The sequence below is a fragment of the Oryctolagus cuniculus genome, chromosome 11 (genome assembly GCF_051225735.1).
Source record: "Oryctolagus cuniculus isolate XC-2025 breed Fujian yellow rabbit chromosome 11, ASM5122573v1, whole genome shotgun sequence".
In the NCBI taxonomy this organism is placed as follows: Eukaryota; Metazoa; Chordata; class Mammalia; order Lagomorpha; family Leporidae; genus Oryctolagus; species Oryctolagus cuniculus.
In genome coordinates, this window is record NC_142877.1 from 44,990,477 (window position 1) to 45,011,755 (window position 21,279).

Below are 21,279 nucleotides of genomic sequence, written 5' to 3' on the forward strand. Positions count from 1 at the left end.
ATGCCCACATCCCATATGGGAGTATCTGAGCTTAAGTCCCAGCTCCACTTCTGAGCCAGCTTCCTGCTAATGTGCACCCTGGGAGGCAGCAGGTGATGGCTCAAGTACTTGGGTTCCTGCCACCCACATGCGAGGCCAAGATAGAGTTCCAAGCTCCTGGCTTTGGCCTGGTCCAAAGTGTTTCAGACATTTGGGGAGTGAGCCAGTGAATGGAAGATATCTCTTTCTCTCCCTGTGTTTCAAATAAATACACAAGTAAATAGAACTTTTAAAAAAGAAATGTTTCTATTATCTAATTGTTTAATATCTCAACATTGTAATCTGATAAGACACTAATATTGGTATGGAATTAGGTTCCAAATTTTAACAAATTAATACCACCTTCTGCATGAATTATTTTTCTACTTAATAAGCAGGACTAGTTGAAGCTCAGCTTATATAAATAACTGGAGGAGGAGAATTCTCTCCTTCTATTCAGCTTATATAGCTTGGCTACTCTATAGTTTATGGTAATAAACATACCTGGATGAAAAATTACAACATACAGAAACAGTAAAAAAATCATTTGCAATCTCAACATGTAAGCAAAGGATATAGCTGTTAACATTTTTGGATGCATTTCTGCAGATAAATACAAGGACCTACTGTACTCTATTGTGCAACTGAATTTCTTCACTTAAAAAAATTTGCAAACACTTTTTCTTACTATGGTAAAGTATGTTATCACATAAAATTTCTCATTTCAACCATTTAAGCGTGAATGCTTAAACCAGGTGCTCCCAGAACAAAATTATTAACGGTTGTACAACATTCGACTATGTTAATAGACCAATTCCCACATTATCAGTAGTGGGTATTTAGGTTGCTTCTATTTTTAAAGACACTTTCTCATTATCTGTAATATGTCCTTAAAATAGAAACAGATTTTATTGGTTACTACATATATATATATATACACACACACATATATATACACACATATATAAATAATTTTTTTACAGGCAAAAGACAATAAAACAGAGGGAGGGAGAGACTGAGAAAGTGCTCCCATTCACTGGTTCACTCCCAAATGCCTCGATCAGCTAGAATTAAGCAAAGCCAAAGCCAGGAGCCAGGAACTCAACACAGGGTTCCCAGGTTTCCCATGTAGGTGGCAGGAACTCCAGGATTTGAGCCAAGGTCCTCCTAGGACTTGTGCTGGCAGAAAGCTGGAGTCGGGAGCTGGAGCTGGAAATTGAACCCAGGCATTTGGATATGGGATATGGGCTCCTTAACCGCTAGGCTTACAACCTGCCACTACTGCCCTTTTTTTTTTTTTTTTTTTTTTTAGCTTTTGATACATATTGCCCTGCTGGCACCTGAACACCCTGCCAGGCGTGCAAGAGCACAGCCTGTGAGGCGTCTCTCTTGATGGGAACAGTGCTGTAAGGAAGAGGACTTCTGTGGGGAGGGATGCTGGAGGGCTGAAGCTCTTGTGGAGACCTTGCATTCTGTCCAAAAGCTAGTGTTCGTGCTCTAGGGCGCTCTCAGATCACCACCATTTACTGCCCAGTGTGACAGGCAGGGGACATCCAGAAGGGACACCTAGAATCTGATTAGCCTAATCCAAGAGCTATAACAGCTTGGAAACTCAGATAATAATAGAAATCATAATTTATGACCTAAAAAACTGTCTCTTTCAACAAAAGGAGAAAAAAAGTATAGTTACTCAATGGCTTTCTATAGTTCTCTTCATGTATTCAAGTCTTCAGCATTTCATTATTCTCTGTTCTACAGACTTTAACACAACATAAAAGCAACCTCAAGTTCATTTGAAATGTTTCTGCTTGTTCTCCTGGAAGTCCAAGCTTTATTCCGCTGTAGCTGCTCCTGAGTCCTTGAGTCCTTATTAACCCAAGCTGCGAGCACAAGAGAGCAAAGCCCCAGTGACGGACTGACTGATGCGAGGGTGAGGAAAGGTGACCTTTAGTTGTAAACAGTCATCAGATTTCACATCCTCCAAAATGTTAGCACCGCAGAGAGCCTGCTAGGCTGCAGCCGCTGCGTCTGGCCTTATTAGAACCGGGCTTTTGAAATGGTAATTACGACATCAACAGCACTTCATACCCATAAGCCCTACAGCCAACGCGTGAAGGAGCAGGTAATTCAGGAACACACATACACAACATCAACAATTTCCCCTTCCTCACTAGGATGCGGTTTTCTTTCTTGCGAGGGACAGAGCAGAATAGCTCAGTCTCCTTGTCCTATCACACTGAAAAGCCAAACCAAAAGAAACCCGCGGTTTCCACATCTATCTCACCATTGCAGTGCCGAGGCGGCACTCACGCGTGTGTTTAAGAGGGGAGCCCAGCGTGGTTTGCAGGTCCAGTCACTCATCGCACTATTTGCCTCTTGGCTAACGTCACAGATGGTCTCCACCTTCCTTAAGAGGGCACTTAGAAGGAAGGAACCGTGAGAGCAGTTCCTCGGCCAGCAGTGACGTCAACTGATTCCAGAAATAAAATGAATGTCCTATGGAAAGCTGGGGGACACGGTGTCTTCCTCCCTGCTCCCTGACAAGTATGTGGGACCACACAGACTTCCTGGAGCTGAACCGCCTCAGACTTATTTCCAGCGTTTTCAAAAAAAGAACCTTGAAAATACTTTTCACCATAAAATGGCCTTCTGGATGTCAGAACGACACTAAACCCTGGAGTTGGGGTTTCAATTGAGGGCTAATCAAGGGGCAGAGGATTGCCCATCGGCTATTCAAAGCCATATTTTACGGCAACAGTGCCCCAGGGAGCTGATCCAATTTTATCTCAGGCAACTAAAGTGCATTAACACTCAACAAATGGGCCACAATTACAAGATACCAACGTATTCACTTCCTACCAAGAAGCCCTGGATGATTCGGCACATGCTTCACAGGCTGGGCTTGGAGGACAGGAGGGAGAGGGAAGTGAATGCCCAAGCCCTTCTGGGACACAAACAAACAAACAAACAAACAAATCCTACAGAATTTCCACAGAGAACTCGGTTTCCGTTCTCTGGAGTAAAAAAGAATCCCAGCTAACAGTCGGGAAGCTGGATCAGATGAAGGGCAAGGTGCAGAATAATGGCTTTAGGTTTTCCACCCGTAAGGAGTTTCATAAAATCCTTTGGACTCAAAGCTCTCACTGTAAGTTCCATTGGATGAACCAGGAAACAAAGACATTTTGAACAGCCAGGGGGGCTTCTGGCTAGAGCATGGTTCTTTCCCGAGGTGCAACTGGAAATGAACCGTTGAATCCTATACCCTCCCTTTTTTAAGTCCTGTGTATTTCTTGATGCTAAACTATCTATCCCTCTCCAGTGAGCAGTGATGCCACCTAGAAGAAAAGTCCCACCTATCTCTTTCTGCAGAGGGAGTCAGGCTTGGAACAGCACCTGCCCAAGCCTCAGGAAATGTACATGAAACAGTTTGTGCCCTGACCTGTGTGTAGCTGTTAAGAAGCTGCTACAAGGTCCTGAATGACCTGGAAGGCATCTGGGAAGGCAGAAAAGTAAACAAGGGAAAAGGAAAAAAACAAAAGGAAGAAAGGAAAGAAAATCTATGTCTTCCGATCCCCATATAGTGGCCAATGCAAATGAAACCCTCTCAATATTATATGTTTTGAAGGAGTGAAAGGACACATAGCCATCAATAAGCCTAACATGATTTTATTTGTTCAGTCAGTCCTTAGTGGTGTTACAAAGGACCACTTAAAAAAATCGTCCCCCGTATATCTAAAAGAAAATTCCAACTGGAGTGTACTGTCTATTGTGTTTATATCCAGGTCCAGGAATCAAGCCATCAAATAGGATCCCAGTTGCAAACCTGATATGCAAGTAACAGTGACATGAACAAGTTCGCTCGAAAATAAAATTTAAGTGTATGTCACTCAGAATTTCGATCAAAACTCTAACATAAATGGCAAAAACCACAACAAACCCATCTAAACACAAAAGATGGTAACAGTGTTTTCTTGGCAGGTCACAACTCATCACTGTAAGTGTCTTCCGGGAGAACCTCGTGCCCTAAAAGGAAAGGGTAGTGGATACAGGAAGGAGTGATGAATGAGGTCACAGGCCAGTAACTTCCCCAGATGCCAGGACCAGGCCAACGGGGCTCTGCGCTCTCCTTTCTTCCTTCTCCCTTACTCAGCCAGCAACTGTACCACTCTTTGAAAACACACAGCTCAAAAAAACGTATTTTAAAATTCATGAATCAAGAAGGAGCGAGAAAAATGTAGGGAATAAAACACAGTATGAAGAGCTGAAAAATCAACTTGAAGAAAACAATCTGAATTTTTATTTGAGAGCTGATGAAATGTTAGGATATTCCTAAAGCAGGTTTTGTTTTGTTTTTTAGAGGTTTTTAAGAATTAAAGATGAAAGAAGTAGTTTATCTTTTGCAAGACTTTTAATAAGCACCTGTTACGTCCAACCACTGTCCTTATTCTGGACTTAGAAGGCTTTGGAAGCACACGTTTCCCCAGATCACAAAGTTGGTTATGGCTGTGAGCTCATCTTTGGAAATACTTCCAGAAGTATACAGAAAAGCTGTAAAGAAACCTGAGGATCTGACCAACTTTGGGGAATGAGGTTAAGTAACAGAGAGTTATTAATTCCAGCATGTTGCTTTCAGTTTTCCAATATTGGAAAGCCAATGGCATTCAGGTTGCCAGTGCATTGGTGTACAGCATGGACTATCACAACAGACATACTCAAGTCCAAGTAACACCGCCCAGGCGTCTGTGGGCTCTCTGACCTAGGTAAACCTGTTTCTTAAACAGAAAAAGAGGTGGCTGCAGAGACTACATGAAAATCAGTATCTACCGGCTGCTTCACAGAACGGTACTCAATGCAAAGTGCAGACTTGGCGGGGGGGCACCGACCTCTCTCTGCTTAAGCACAGCAAACATAAAAAGCTTAAACCTTGTGGATAAAAATGCCAGAAGTATGGCATGTGCAAATGCCAGGGGAGTCCAGGTTACAGGACGACCCTCGGGTGTCTCCGTGGGCACAGTCACTGCTGCAGCTGTTTCTGTTTTCTAAGCACACACAGGGACAGAGAGTGCTCTGGCCCACATTCACGTACCACTGCCGGGAGTCCAGATTCTTGAGCTCTCGCAACAATTTTGAATTTTTCTTCAACAGATGAAAATTCTTCCTTTAAAGAAAAAAAAAAAAAACAGTAGATTGGAGAAAAATGTGAACACAGAATAATTTTGTCATTTTCCAATCTATTACAAACATACCTAACGTCTGTCTACCTACCGCCTAACCTACAGAATAAACTCTACTCTCCGTAAGACTTGCAAAAGGCATACAAATTCCACTGCACCCCTGTTACTATCCAGGGCCACTGAGGGCTCTGTGGTCCACTGCCCCCTCCCCGCACCCCCTTAAACACCAAACCATCAGGCCCCAGCTCAAAGCTCTACAGTCTTCTCCACTGCCCGCGTTTCTTATTGGATTTGGGCATTCCTCTTGGGCTCCTGTGTCACTTCATCCCTCACCAGAGCTGTGCCAGGTCGTCCTCCCTCACCACACCTACAGGCAGACGGAAGCTTATTCACCTGCATAGTCTACTCCCATCCTGCGTGCAGGTCAGGATGATAACAGACAGAGCATCATTAAAAACTCACACACACACAGAAAATGCTCGAAATCCTTTAAAACAGCCAACAGGTGTTTGGAATTCAATCTGTGTACCAGTGCAACACAATCAGTCCCATTGCTGGCTTTAACTTGGCAGCTGAAGGCAGAAGAGCCTCCACCACTATTCTCACCTCCCTCAACTGCAAGCTGACAAAAAGGTCCCGGGGAAAATGCTGATCGAAACGGGCACGAGGCTGGCACGGGCTGTTACCTCCTGTCCCAGGAGTTCATGCCCAGGTCGTCGAGCAGCAGCCTGCAGAAATAGAAGGGTCCTCGGGGCTCCACCGGGGACGGCTGCCCCTGGCCTGTGACCTTCATGGCAGCCTCAGAGCCGCACCTCTGGACGAACTCCTCCTCCTGGGCGTCCTGGCGCAGGATGACCTCCGTGATTTCCCGCTCTTGCTCACGGTTCATCCCACACGGCGGCGGGGAAGGCTCGTTCAGATTTAGCTGTGATGGCAAAAGGCATTCGGGGCTTGTTTGGCCAATGTTTTCAAGTAGTTGGTCGAGGATGTCCTCTCCCTCCTCAATTTGAGGAAAATCTGTCTGAGGTCCACAGGGGGCATGATCCCAGCTGGAAATCAGAAACGAAGGGTTCTTCCCACTGGGCGCTAAGCAGCCTCCTAAAGGCCCGTACAAAACCTTGCCATCCCAAGAGTACTTCCCTGAGATATCCCTCACAATGACTCTCACGTCCGAGAGGGCGCCCCCTGGTGACCGGCCAGCCGGTCCTTCTGTGGGCGTCTGAAGGTAGGAGATGAGGGTGCTGTCGTTGAATACGAACAGCTGCAGGTTTGGGCTGCGGAACACCTCGGAGGACAGCTCAGAGCCGTCGGCGTGCGCATTGTCGTGGTTCTCGCTGACAAGGCTGTGGAGCATGGCGGGGCCTCCGTGGAGTGGGTAGTGCCCCAGGTGATTCACCAGGTGCGCCATCACCATCCGGGCAGTCAGGGGGATCAGCTCCACGCTCCTCCTCTTCTTCTCTGCCAGCACAAGGAACAGAGCATAGAGAGACACTGGAGAAGCAGCGTGAAAACTCAGACCACCACCACCAAACTCCAGTTTGTACTTGGAACATTCTGTTTTTTCAGCCTGTGTTTTTTTTTTTTTTCTTTCCCCATATATTTTTTTTGACACTAGTTCTATTTGAATTTAAAAGCAATTTAAATAAAGTGTTTTAAAAAAACTCAACATATGTGAGGATTTCTTCCTGAAAGGGACTTTTTTTTTATAGGTTTATTTATTCGAAAGACAGAGCTACAGAGAGAGAGACAGACAGACAGATCTTCATCTGCTGGTTCACTTCCCAGAGTGAACATCTGGGGCTGGGGCAGGCTAAAGCCAGAACACTAGAACTCCATCTGGGTCTCCCATGTAGGTGGCAGAGACCTAAGAACTTGGGCCACCTGCCACTGCTTTCCCAGGCACATTAGCAGGGAGCTGATCAGAAGTGGACCAACCGGGGCTGGAATCTATGCTCAATAGGATGCCGGTGTCACAGGCTGCGGCCTAACCTGCTGTATCACAATGCCGATCCTGCAAGGCACATTTAAAAATGTGTACAGTAGATAAGGAAAGAATGAAAGCCCAGATCCTTAAAGAGCTCTGGAGAAGACACAGGGGTAGGCCGGAGAAGTCACCTGGCTCTCTTCAGTGGGGCAGATGTGCAGCTGAGAAGAAAATGAATCAACCCTATGACAGCTTAAATACATTTGAAGCAATTTGCTTAATAATCGTTGGGACAATTCATGTTTGGTTGTTAGGGCATTTTAAATATTTAAGAGAATCTGACAGTATTAATGACTAATGGAAATACTTAGAAGGCTTTAACTAATTTGTAGCTGATGATTAAATACCCAAGAGCAAGTGATTTACAAAACTATGGAAATTATTTTGTACAAAATATAAGGAAATATTGTTTTTATTTTTATACAAAATACATGAAAAGACTCTGACAACAGTATGTATAAGTAGACCTTGCAAAATTAGGTATTCAGGAGAAGCAGATAAACTAAATCCTCATGTATGAGTTGAAATGACTACTTAAGCTTAAGAGTAGAAGTTAGGGAAATTTTAATCTGCCAAATTAATAGAAGTATTATACATTAACCTAAGAAGAGGTAAAAACAAAACCTTTCGTTTTAATAAAAGAAATCACTAGATAACTTAAATAAATTAAGTTTTATAATTTGAGCTTAAAGCTTTAGGAAATAATTGGTTTCTAAACTCCAAACATGAAAAGCAAAATGCTAATTAAAACATAATTGTAAATACGCTTTTTCATACTAATCATCCCTCTTAGACATTAAAAGTCCAATTGCTTTATTTATAACACATCAATGTTATGATGTATAAATCTTACAAAGAAACAACATACTTCAGTCTCAAGCTAATCCTGTGCAATTACTGAGAACGAGACAGTCCTGAGTTTTCTCGGATTTTTAAATTTTTTCCTGTCAATGAACAAGAAATCACCTGCATCCAATCATTCAAAATGAAATTTCATATCAAGAAGCTCATTTTAAGAAGCAAAGAAGGTCATCTACCTCTGTCTCTGAAATTAAACTTTTCTTCCTCGCCTTGAGTAGAAGCTGGTATCATTTCCACACAACTAAGAAATTTAATGTACAAATTTAATGCCAATGCTAAGAAACAGTAATGCCCCAAATAGCAAATGTGAAGCTAGCCAGGGGTTGGCTGAGTTCATATGTAAAACACCTCCTCTGGACGACAGGGCAGAGCAGGCTGTGAAACTCTAATGATAAAGGTCCAATTTGAAAAAGGCCCCAGGCAGAACATAACAATTAGAGAATCAACCTTCCCGTACTTTTACTCACACAGGTTGTCCTTTCAATCTGACATAAATACAGATGCATTTGAGGGACGTGTTTTAAGTCTATAATGGGAAACTAGTCTGGAGTCTTACTTAATCAGATCATAAACCACAACCATGCCCAGTAAACCCCCCAAATATCTCTGGTACTGAAAAGTCAGGAAAAGGCACATTTGTGAAATAATAACTGTTCTTCCTGGGCAGATGCTGGGTGAACCGACTGCCTGCAGATTCCCTGAAACATGAAGAGGAAGTCTGGACCCCATTCATGAAAAACGAGTTCGTGACATCCACAAACTGAAAGAATTGATTCCTAGGATCCTTGCTTGTCTTCATTTGGGGATGAGATACGAAGGTAGCATGTTTAAGCTTCTCACCGTCAGTTCTGAAAGCTCCCCCTATCTTCTCTGTAAGCAGTTAGGTATCTGAGATAAGCAACCTGCACACTAGGAGCAGAGTTAGCAGCCACCTTGGCTGGTTGACTGTGTCTCTTACTTGGGACTTTAGAAGGACACTTCAAAAAGTCCTTGGGAAACAGAATGAAAAGATAAGTTTTTTTGTTGTTTTTAAGAAAATTGAATAAAAGATTCTCAAAAATTTCATAAAAATGCACATAATGAAAGAATTATGCATGTATTTGAAATTTTCTCCACCAAAATAAACTTATCTTTTTTAAAAAAAGATTATTTATTTGAAAGGCAGAAATACAGAAAGACAGAGACAGAAATCTTCCATCTGCTGGTTCACTCCCCAAATGGCAGCAATGGCCAAAGCTGGGCCAATACAAAGTCAGGAGTCAGGAGCTTCTTCCGGGTCTCCCACATGGGTACAGGGGCTCAAGGACTTGGTCACATTCTGCTGCTTTCCCAGGCCATTAACAGGGAGCTGGACTGGAAGTGGAGTAGCAGGGACTCAAATCAGCGCTCACATGGGATGCCGGTGTTGCAGGAGGAGGTTTAACTTTCTATACCACAGCAGCAGGCCCTAAACGTATCTTTTGATTCCATTTTCCATAATCTTTTTGAAGTATCCATCTGAAAGTAGTGATTATATCAAATAGTAACTAATGGTCTAAAAGAGGATCATAAAAATAGATTAAAGTATAATGCTGCTTATCAGAAACTACCTGGCTATAAATAGCTTTGTTATGAATGATAAACTATGACACTGAGTGAAAAAAAAATCCTTAAATATACACATTTTGTAAAAGGTCTTTATTTTTCCTTTTCACGCTTAACAAAATGTATCCACTTATCAAGAGTGTGCATGCTGGGGCCAGTATTATGGCACAGTTGGTTAAAGTCCCAGTGTGCAGGGCCAGCATCCCATATGTGCCCAAGTCCTGGCTGCTCCACTTCCCATCCAGCTCTCTGCTATGGCTTAGGAAAGCAGTAGAAAATGGCCCAAGTCCTTGGGCCCCTGCACCCATGTGGGAGACTTGGAAGAAGCTCCTGGTTCCTGGCTTCGGATCGGTGCAGCTCCGACCATTGTGGCCATCTGGGGAGTGAACCAGTGGATGGAAGACCTTTCTCTTCTGTCTGCCTCTGTTTCTAAGTCTGCCTTTCAAATAAATTAAAAAAAAAAAGTGCACATGCTAATGCACTTATAAACTTCTTGCTTTTTAACTTGCTAGTAGGTTTAGGAAATTGACATTGATCCATTACCTTTACTTGGTGTTCAATAGTCTACATTTTTATGTGTGTGTGTTTGGTTCTATGCAATTTCATCATGTGCGTGGATTGCACACCCCCATTCTGACTCACACTCCAGTGCCCATATATGGTCTCTTATCATTTAGGGAAGAGCGGTAGTTAAGGAGGAAACAGCCTCCTAGTCCTGAGAATCCCCAAGGAGTCTAAAACGGACTCTGCCCGTGAGCAGAGAGAGCCATTTCCAAACTGCGGCAAATCTGCCATCTCTTCTCAGGATGCCCTCCTAGTCTGGGACACTCTGCAGGCTCCTTTCGAAGCCTGACCATCCTGCTAAGTCTGGCTTCGGTCCTTCCTCGTGGGAAGGCCCCCATGGTGCTATCTATCCAGATGTCTTTCTGGATTCACCTTGTCTCTCGCGGTAGACACAAAGCTTCGTGTGCACAGAAAACGAGTTGTTTCTCTGAGTCCTACGGGTTTGAGATATACGGGTCCCTCAAAAACTCAAAACCTATGTGAACAACTAAGATGGGAAAAGAGGAGAGAGGAGGAAAAAGAGAAAAGAAGAAGAAAGAAGGAAGAAGAAGAGGAAGAGGAGGAGGAAGAAGAAACCAGAAAGGCAGAATTTTGCCACCACAAGAGCTCTAGAAACGAGGACTTCAACTTGAACAACTAGATTTTTCAAAAAGCAGCACAGCAAGATGAGGCAAAAGACTGCAGGCTTTTCCCTTGCTGCCCATGAGAGTCTGTCTGGAAGGGTACTCACCCTCCTCCACGGTCAGCAGGCTCCCCAGCTCTACTGATGAATGGTACAGGACGGGCTCCGAACTCTTCACGCCGGCCAGCGGCAGGAAGGGGTCATAGTCAGTGGAGGACAGGTCGGCCAGCGTCAGTGTATAGTGACTCTGCTGGGTGTATGTGCTTGAGCCACAGACACAGCAGTGCAGAACCTGTGGGAAGCAGGAGGGAATGGCACAGGCAGCCGCCGCAGCACCCAGGAGCTAGGACCCTGCTTGGCAGCACTGAAAAACATCGAGTCCTTTCCATTCTGAAGAACCTTCTTGCTATTAGTGAGCGAGTCTACTTTGCTTCTTTCACATCAATGCCTATCAATATATTCCCAAGATTATAAATTTTATTTTTAAAAATTTATTTTATTTGAAAGGCAGAGAGAGAGAGAGAGTACGCACTTCCATATGCTGGTTCATTCCCAAAATGCCCATGACAGCTGCAGGCCAAAGCCAGGAACCAAGATCTCCACCCAGGTCTCCCACATGGGTGGCAGGGGCCCAACTACTTGAGCCATCACCTGCTGCCTCCCCGGGTGAGTATTCACAGGAAGCTGGAGTTGGGGCAGAGCTGGGACCCAAATCCAGGCATTCTGATATGGGATGCAGGTGCTATAACTGGTGTCTTTTAAGTTTAACTTATTTATTTCTCTGACAGCAGAGTCACAGAGATTCTCCATGCCTCAGATCACTCCCCCAATGCCTACAACAGCTGGGGCCGAGCCAGGCTGAATCCACAAGCCAGAAATTCCACCTGGGTCTCCCAAGTGGGCAGCAGGAATCTAAGTACTTAAGCCATGGTCTGCTGCCTCCCAGGTGCATCAGCAGGAAGCTGGACTGGAAATGGAGGAGGGATGGAGGGACTTGATGCCAGGCACTCCGATGCAGAATGCAGGTGCCTCAAGTGGTGGCTTAATTTGCTGTACCACAAAACCCACCCCCAAAATGGTGTCTCAACCACCATGCCACACACCCACCCCAAGATCAGAAATTTTAAAAATCCATTTTTATGAAAAATTAAGGTAATACTTTAAAACCTAAAGAAACATTTTTGGGTTAAATATAATTATGTATATTCACTTCCAGTTGTCGTTTGCCCACACAGCAAGAGGCCTTGTGGTCAGTTACCCGTTGTACATGGAAAGAGTGTACTTTGCAGGGGGCAGGCACCTGCATAAGTCCTCTTCCAAGCAAGAAAACTGTGCAGGAAAATCCTGATGGCATGCTCATTATTGTAAACAAATGATCTTTGTTGGTGAGAGAATTAGTTTCCTTAGTCAAAATGCAATAAATGCAAGAAACACCATGTGCTACTACTACATTCCTACGAGAGTACCAGCGTCAGCCAAACTGTAGAGGGGATGCGGTTCTTAGATAACTGCTGGTGACACTGTGAATGAGTGTAACCACCCTGGAAAATTATTTGGTCTTCACCATGTGTATTCCAGCAACTCACTCTTAGGGACACATTTAATAGAAATGTATACATATGTGGACCAAAAGCTGCACTTGAATGTCACAGAATTTTTTTTATGGTCCCAGACTCTACATCACAGTCTATCAACCTTAGAATTGATACATAAATGGTGGTTTATTGTCGCTGTGTAACACTAAAATCAGACTGAAAAACCTACAATCATTCGCAACAGTATGAATGAACTGTTCAAAAATAATGCTGAGGTAAAGACGTCAGACTCAACAGAAAATACTGTACGATCCCCAGTCCCCCTTTTTTAATTTCAAAAGCAGGCCTGTCTGTTTCTGAATTAATCTATGCCATTGGGATAGTGGCTACTCCTGAGCAGGTGCATGGGGTCAGTCACACGGGGAGGAGGCACCTGCTGCTTCCAGGAGGCCTCCAGGATGCTGGGCATGTTCTGTTCCCAGCACGAGGCTCTGAGTGTACAGCTGTGCCCACTGACTGTCACTTAGAATTGATACAGTTTTCTGGAAGCATATTATATGTCAGCATTAAAATAAACATACGATATAGAGCTGTTAAATAGGTGGGTCATGTTTACTCTGAGGTGACTTTTACACTGGTAAAGCAATTTTAAGAGAAATCTTTTAAGGAAATAAATAAGGCAGAAAAAGATGACTATGAATGATTCTGGCCATTGCAGCTGGCACAAGCCAAGCATCACATAGGTGTCTAAGACACAAAGGTAACAGAAGTTCTTAACTAACAATCCTAAGACAGTTATCAAAATCTTTGACCACTGAAGAAACCTAAAATACACAAAACTTTTTTGTAGAATTTTAACGACAGCGAGATGGTTTCTTTCTTTCTTTTTTTTTTTTTTTGTTAAAGAACCATTTAATACATTTTAAAGTATGGTAACAAAGTAATCTGCTAATGACATAGGGCCTTTTTTATTATTAAATGTTTATTGCTAAAAAATAAACAATGGAATTTATCCTGATCAATGGACATGAAAATGCTACCCAATGAACAAGACTTTTGAGACCGTTAAAGGCAATTACAGGGGGTACTGAAACCAGTCATGGCAAATGCCATGTCTGATCACTCAGGGTGAGAGACGAAACTGGGATGAGGGGAGACAGGAGGTGGAACTGGAATACTCTGGGTACTATAATAATCATGCGGCTAAGCACTTCACGTGATGTATTTCCTCGACTGGTTTCTTTTTTAAGGCAATGGAATTACTAGGACCTTCACACTTTTTCTTCCTTTGACAAACGATTTGGTCAAACTAATGCTATAGGCCGGCGCCGCAGCTCACTAGGCTAATCCTCCACCTAGCGGCACCGGCACACCGGGTTCTAGTCCCGGTTGGGGCACCGGATTCTGTCCCGGTTGCCCCTCTTCCAGGCCAGCTCTCCGCTATGGCCAGGGAGTGCAGTGGAGGATGGCCCAAGTGCTTGGGCCCTGCACCCCATGGGAGACCAGGAGAAGCACCTGGCTCCTGCCTTCGGATCATCGAGGTGCACCAGCCACAGCGCGCCGGCCGCAGTGGCCATTGGAGGGTGAACCAACAGCAAAAGGAAGACCTTTCTCTCTGTCTCTCTCTCCTTGTCCACTGATTTCAGTGGCGATGAATGTAAGAATCAGAAAGCTTAAATGATTTATCAGCCAAGAGGTAACAGGTGGTAGAGGATTTAAAACAAGACCTGAATGGAAAAAAAAATAAAATAAAAAATAAAACTAATGCTATAAATGTTTCTTTCATATAAACTGTTCTTTCTTAAATTAAGCAGACACCGACCACATTCAACAAAAACTGGGGGGGGGATTCTGACCAGACTGTGACTGTTTAAAGGTTAAAGCTGACAGTGACCACTGCTTCTCCAGGTTAATTCTTTTCAAAGGGCTCGGGGAAGGCATTCTGGGGTTCTCCGCCCTGTCAGGCTGCACGCCACGCCCCGAGGCCCAGGGGGAGACTCACCCTGTAGATATAATCCAGCAGCGGGGCTCGAGGCGTCTGCTGCTCCTCCAGGGCCGCCGTGGACACCGGGTGGAGGAGGGCACTCACCGGCAAGGTCATGCACCAGTCCAGGAGGCAGAGGAGCAAGGACACGATAAACTGGAAGGAGAAACACGTCCTCTGAGGCACCCTTTTCCATCCCACTGTGTGCAGCCCTGAACAAGAGAATCACCTCTGCGTGCAGTAACCGTCCAGGAGACACAGGACGGGCGGGCAGGCAGGCAGGTGAGTAACCGGTGGTCCACAGGGCAGACCGTGGAGGGCCGCAGGGAAGCATGCCACAAAGGTACCGCTAGGTGATATTATTGACCATTCAATCTTACAGTTTTAGATAGGAAACCAGCTCTAGAGGAATCGTGACGTAGGTGCTACCTACCTTCTTGTCTGTTTCCACTGAGGAGTATTCTGCGCTGGGTAAGAGAAAAGCAATCGTGGCCACAAGGATCTGCATAAAAGAGAAATCCCCAAACAGGGCAGGGTCATCTTCTGGACACACCGTTTGCTGTGAGTACCCAGGCGGCTGCCAAAGCTTGCCAGCAAGGTGACAGAGCTGCCAGCGCTGTGCGTGTAACCTCGGGGCCACACCTGATTTGTATTCCACTCTGCCGGCGGTGGCAACTGGAGCCCCAGGAAAACCTCTCTGTAGTCACACAATTTCTACCATCAGTCACAACTCACATTTCTCACAGTAAAGAAAATACATTCAAAAATGATCATGAAAACATTCCCAATTAATTCTCCTATAGATCTCCTCGGGTCTTTCTCTGCTGTCTGGGCCTAAGGGCAGGAGCCCTTTTGTCTGCAAAAGCACCCCCTATTGAGATCAGCCATTAAAGCACCCATCCCCTGAAACTCCATGTCTACACCTTGCAGCATCTTATATCCCTGGTGGACACGGTCACCGAAGGTCACAAATCACGCGTGACTTTTGATGCATATCTAACAGTGAAATCTGTCTAGGGCTGAGAGAAAATAAATTAGTGTTGCTTCTCTCTCCCTATAATACTGCGTGGGGACAAATCAAATTCCCGCAAGGAGTTACACTGGATGTGTCAAGAATAGAGCGGTTTCAAAAAGTGCAGCTCCAAAAACTGGCAGAAACGGACCTGCCTCACACCAGATGTCTCCGGGAGCGAGGGCACCTGCTCATGGGTACGGCACAGCACCCTTGAGGGTGACCGGGCTCCAGGATGTTATTTTGAGGTAGTTCTTCCTGTCCCTTCTGCCCCTGTCTCCCACCAGCTACCCGATGGATGTTACTGGAGTGGTAATCTCATTACAGCCAGACATCATGCTGGGCAGAAAGTTGTGTCCAGAGCTCCAGTCCGGGAGAGACAAAGCCCTGCTCTGCCCTGCACGGAGGACATCATAACCAGCTCCCTACTCTCGGCTGGCACCACCTAGACCACCCTCGATGAATGAAGCCCCTCCTACCAAAGGCCTCTGCTGCGGGCACGTCTGCCTTTCAAACTCCCTGCGGGTCAGCCTCAGTCCCGGATTCTTCCTGGGCTGCTCGGAATCATGCCTGAGAAGGACTGGTTCAACATACCCTTACAACACGTGCCCCGTGCTCATGGAATGAGAGCCAGATTTCTGATAATTATTTGAGTATGTATAATTAATTAAATATCAGCTACAACAAAAGGGACATCATGCTTATGTCTTAGCACTAGAGGGAAAAAAAACAAAAACGAAAACCAAAAACCAACTTACTTCTGCCATTTTCCGAGGCAGAGAGGTTTCAAACACCTGGAGTTTTTCCCAGTAGGAAACCAGCAACTGAAGAACGTCGCAAGCTACCTGAGCCACAATTTTGTTAGGAAACTGGAAAACAAAATCGCACAGCAGATACGTAACATGACAGGTGCATCAGCAAGGAAAAACAAGACTGCAATTTCTTCCCAGTTCCATGCAGACAGTAATACAGAGATTTTGCATTACGCCAGTGCAAACTATTTCCTAGTATCAGAAAGTTCACCATCACGGCGCATGCTACACCTGCCTCCCAGCGAGCCTAGCTGTGTTAATGCACATAACATTCTATAGAAACAAGCAGCTGCTGTTCAGTCATCTAGAAATTAAAACCATAATTTGAAATTCCTTATTTAGTTCACATAGATTATATTTTTGACAGTAACAGGAAATTAAAATGTGGTACACTATTGAGCATCCTACATGTTGAGCCTGTTAGAATTCTACTCATTCACTCATGGACAAAATTTCCCTGACAGCTCTGCAAGGTAGATGCTATCTTCATTTTATATATGGAGAAACAGGGATTAGTCAAATGGCTTTCTATCCAGGGCAATGAAACTTGACCCACACGGACAACTTATGAAAAAATGTATAAAATTAGAGCTTGTGAGAGCATAGCTCATGGATTACAATTTATTCAATTACTCTGGGTATGTTTCCTGAGGCTGCTGTGTGTCTCAGGTTACCAAAGAGGTCTTCTAGATGTTTCCATTTCTTTCGAGATGGCAAGCAAAGGGATTGGCACCCGCAAAGCCTCCTTTGTTTCTGCTGTGGGTTCATGAGAGGGATGAGGGCACGTGTGCCTCTCTCCCTGGTCAGAACCTGGTGGACAATGCCACCCAGACCTAACCGCGAGGAGAAAGATGCTTCCCTGAGCCCATGCTGCTGGTCTAGGGAACCTCACTCCAAGTCTCCCGCAGCAGACACCCTCTGACGTGTGTGCCCCACAAATAACACCAGCAGCTCAGCATTGAAGGCATTGGTGACAGACGCGCAGCACATGGAGGAGCTTAAGGGAAACACAATGAATTTGAACTCTACCATGCAAGCAGTTATTACCTACCCCCACCTGATAGGAACTCACTCAGGAAGCCCAGGGTGGGAGCACCTGCACTCAGGGGCTCTTCACAGCCATCCCCGGTCATCCAGACCCCAGCTGCTCTGACCTTCACTGCCCTCTTCCCGCCCTTCAAACACCCGTGCTTGTTTTCGCTGTTGGACCCTTGCACCTGCTCCTGGCTTCGCTGGGACACTCATTACCCACCAGGTTTCCATATCATTGGCCCTGCTACATCTTTCAGACCATGGCATGAAGTATCCCCTCCAGAGGCCACCACATCCAATCCGAGCAGTGGCAGTCCACTCTCCCAGCTCTTCAGCTTCAGCCCACTCCTTGTTTCTATTTCCATTGTGGCACCGAAGCCAATTGGAGTCCATCTTTCGTGCTTTGCTGTTTTTCCTGCAATCTTGTTTACCACTGCACCTGATGTCTAACACAGCCCCCTGAAGCATGTGCATGGAGTGCTGAAGGTGCAGATGGGGTACTGAGGGAGCCCTGGGTGTGCTCCTGCTGCACTGCAGGGGGTAAGACACGGTGTAGAAAGATAAGACTGCTACAGCTGGAAACAGACAAGAGGAAAATGACTAGGACTAGTGCAGACAAGACCAAAGGGCTTTGGAAAGCGAGGGGTGGGGTGTGGGTGCGGGGAGACAGGCAGAGAGAAGCAGCCAGGAAGTGGGGCAAAGCAAGCTGCACCTGGGAGAACGCAGATGAAGAGCCAGGGTTTCTGTGCAGGCAGTGGGCAGCAGGGCACAGGCAGAGGCAGCAAAGGTTGGCTGGACAGAGCGGGCTGCAAGTTGGGTGGTATTACCAACACAGCCTGGCTGCAGTGGGAGATGGTGGGCATGAAAGACGTCATTCACTCACTCACCCAGAACATAACCACAAAGTACTGACCCTGTGCCAGCCCTAAATTATAAGAGAATTCCAGGCACAAGACACACAGGGCAATAATGTCCCTACTTTTAAGGAACTGCCAGTCTCACAGCACATCCCCCAGGGGTGCTCTAGCCTGTGGCTTGGGCTGGTTAGCTATACACAAGGACAGGTATCGCTAACAGTGGAGGAAGGGTGGGACTGTGGGAGCCTGTCTGGGGCTGGCAACGAGCAGAGGGAGAGGTGTGAGGAATGGGCTCAGGGAGGGCGCGGGAGGGAGCACAGCCAGCAGGCCTGGAGGACTGGACGCAGTGTCGGGGTAAGGAAGAAGAGCAGTCAGCGATGGGAAGAGGAGGTGGGAGAAGGAGCAGCAGGTGGGGATGAGGGCAGCTGGCTCCGGGAGGCGGGGCTAGCCAGCACGCCACGCTCTTGGCTGTCACCAGCGTACTGCACATGGCCCACATCCTCCACTGATAGGAAGTTAAAAGTCTGTGAGCAGGGCTGTGGCTTAGAACGCTGCTGCCGCCACCCTCGGGCTGCCTGGCTGCTACCCCACCAGACACAGACAACCTGGCTGGTGGAATGCTCTGGGTGCTGCCTGGCTGCAGGCGTGTTTTCGCCAGGCCCCTCCCACATCCAGGGCATACCAAGGTCATGATCACAAGCCAGGAGCTTGTGCTTTAGGAGCTGTGCGCAGCCCTCAACACAGGAAGTCCTCACAGGGCTCAGGCTTTCTGGCGTCTGCACAGCGCGCCGGGTCCTCTTCCTCCCTGGCTCCCCTTCTGGCAGAGCCCCAGCCCCTGAAACCCTTCTTCACAAAGTGGTTGCTGCTCTCTTGTTCCTTGGCGAACCTCAGGCCCTTCTAGCCCTCCGTTCTTCTTAGATTTCCATGCTGTGTCCAAGGAGTAAAATAATGCAGCTGGCACTATTTAAACCAGTGATATTCCTGCCATTAATACAACAGCTAAGGGGGAGACCGACGTGGGTACACCCCAGCTGCATAGCTGCAGCCGGTCCCCTGGGCCTCTGCACCTCCTTCTCTTCACCTCTCTAGTCTTCAATGGGGACAGCAGCAGCACCTCGGCCGAGTGGCAAGGGCCCCGTGGGGCAGTGCACCCACTGAGCCAGACAGCACCTGACAGGGCTCAACCACGGCAACTGTAAATTTCAGAAAATTTGCAGAAACACAAAGAATAAAATCTGTTTGTCTACAATCCCTCTACTCAGTAATTTCCAATGCTTTTCTATACCACATTCGTTTTAAGACACTACTGGGTTAATAGTTTTTCCAGGTAACGGGAAGAGACGGGTGAGCCACCTTACAGTAAATACAAATGTCTAGAATTAAGAAACATGAAAATTGAAAAAGATCTTAGGACTGAAAAAATAAGTCATTTAAAAATTAATGGTGGGCTGGTACAGTGGCGCAGTGGGCTAAGCCTTCGCCTGAGGAGCCAGGTTCCTATGGGTGCCAGTTCAAGTCCTCCTCTTCTGATCCAGCTCTCTGCTACGGCCTGGGGCAGCAGTAGAAGATGGCCCAAGTGCTTGGGCCCCTGCACCCATGTGGGAGACCCAGAAGAAGCTTCTGGCTCCTGGCTTTGGATCAGCTCAGCTCAGCTCCAGCTGTTGTGGCCATCTGGGGGTGAACCAGTGGATGGAGGACACCTCTCCCTCTCCCCCTTCTCTGCCTGTAACTTTACCTTTCAAATAAATAAATAAAATCTTTAAATAAAATAAAAATTAATTGGGGGCAGGAGGGCAGCGTTGTGGCATAGTGGGCTAACTGGCCACCTGTGAGGCTGGCATCCCGTATGGGTGTCAGTTTGAGTTCCGGCTGCTCCGCTTTTGACCCAACTTCCTGATAGTGCGCCAGAGAACGCAGCAGAAGATGGCCCATGTGCTTGGGCCCCTGCGTCCATGTGGGAGACCTGGATGGAGTTCAGGTTGTGGCTTTGGCCTGGCCCAGCCCTGGCTATTGCGGACATTTGGGAGGTGAACCAGCCGATGGAGGATCTTTCCCTTTCTCTCTCTTGGGCTCCCAGGTGGCTCATTTTCCTCATATTGAATTGGAGATGGCAGTGACACTTCAGCTCATAGGGTTTCCCAAAGGAGTAAAGGTGCTGACAAAGGTCAGGGGTCAGCACCTGACTGGGGTCAGAGGGAATATTCTTATATGGTTCGATAATTTTTCAATTCCTTAACAGAGGTAGCACCACAATGACTTTTCCAGGTCCCGTGAGTTACAAACCATAACTGGGATGCTCCTGAGCCTGCCTCAAGTGTTGTGGAGGAGGGGTGGGGGAGCACAGCTGATAGAGGGGGATGATCAGAGTGTATGCTTGGGGAACTAGAGGCACTGAGTTCCGTCAGGCGATGCCGGATGCCAAGCCTAGGGCAGGGGCACTACTGACTGGCTATGCCATGAGCTGCAGCCAACAGGGCACAGAGGTGGCACGGAGGCTGTCACTGGCCTGGCGATGACTGACCCACGTGCTAACTGGAGCTGCCATGACTGCTGCAGCTGCACACGGCAGGCAGCCAAGGAAGGCGACCAGAAGGATACTGGTGTCCCATGGATGGCTCGGGGTTTGAACTGCAGCTTGGCCAGGTGCTCACTCCAGAGCCTTGAACCAGTCTCCCGCACTTCTGCCTCTCCACTGGGAAAATGGGGACACACTCATCTCACAACTGAGAACTTCCACCAGACCCTCGGCGCTGTGCTGGCGGTTCCAGAGGACTAAGAATGGCAATGCTAATTATTACCACTGTGTTAGAGCAGAAGCCAGGAAAGAACCGTGCAGAAGCTGAGTTCTGGTTTTTGGGAACAGCTGAAGGGCACACACAGAAGTTCAATTATAGCATCAGTGCTGGTCCCATTATTTGTATCTGTGTGGGCTGGGGCTTGTGACTTACTTTCTCTGTGTCTTGATTATCTCAGGTATAAAACAAGGATTGTAATCTGCACCTTGCAGAGCTGTCGGTGAGGTTAATGAAAGTGTTTAGAGAGCTTCCCATCATTCTGGCCCTGTGTGAGTGCTCACTGTGTGACAGCTCTTCTTTTCATTAACAAAGAAGGACATCATAAGTGCCCGAGGTTCAGCTGGATGGTGAGCGCCACGGGCTCCTAACTGGAAACTGTGGAGGCCTCTCTCAGAGTTGCGGAAGAGGCCAGGGCACAAAAATCTCACTTTCTTGCTACCTGCTC

General features: G+C 46.5%; 1 protein-coding gene across 13 annotated transcripts in view; it reads right to left on the reverse strand.

The window, feature by feature from the left end:
• RALGAPA2 (Ral GTPase activating protein catalytic subunit alpha 2) overlaps positions 1 to 21,279 on the reverse strand; it is a 327,703-nt gene that overhangs the window by 112,921 nt on the left and 193,503 nt on the right. For all 13 annotated transcript variants that reach the window (XR_016216034.1, XR_016216033.1, XR_016216032.1 and 10 more), the window contains 6 exons: positions 16,097 to 16,207; positions 14,760 to 14,828; positions 14,345 to 14,482; positions 10,916 to 11,099; positions 5,879 to 6,650; positions 5,105 to 5,176 (listed from right to left, as the gene is read on the reverse strand). Coding sequence is in view for 10 of the 13 variants with exons in the window: in XM_089307358.1 (XP_089163484.1) it covers positions 5,105 to 5,176; positions 5,879 to 6,650; positions 10,916 to 11,099; positions 14,345 to 14,482; positions 14,760 to 14,828; positions 16,097 to 16,207 (1,346 nt within the window). In the remaining 3 variants the exon portion in view is untranslated. The remainder of the gene's footprint in view (positions 1 to 5,104; positions 5,177 to 5,878; positions 6,651 to 10,915; positions 11,100 to 14,344; positions 14,483 to 14,759; positions 14,829 to 16,096; positions 16,208 to 21,279) is intronic.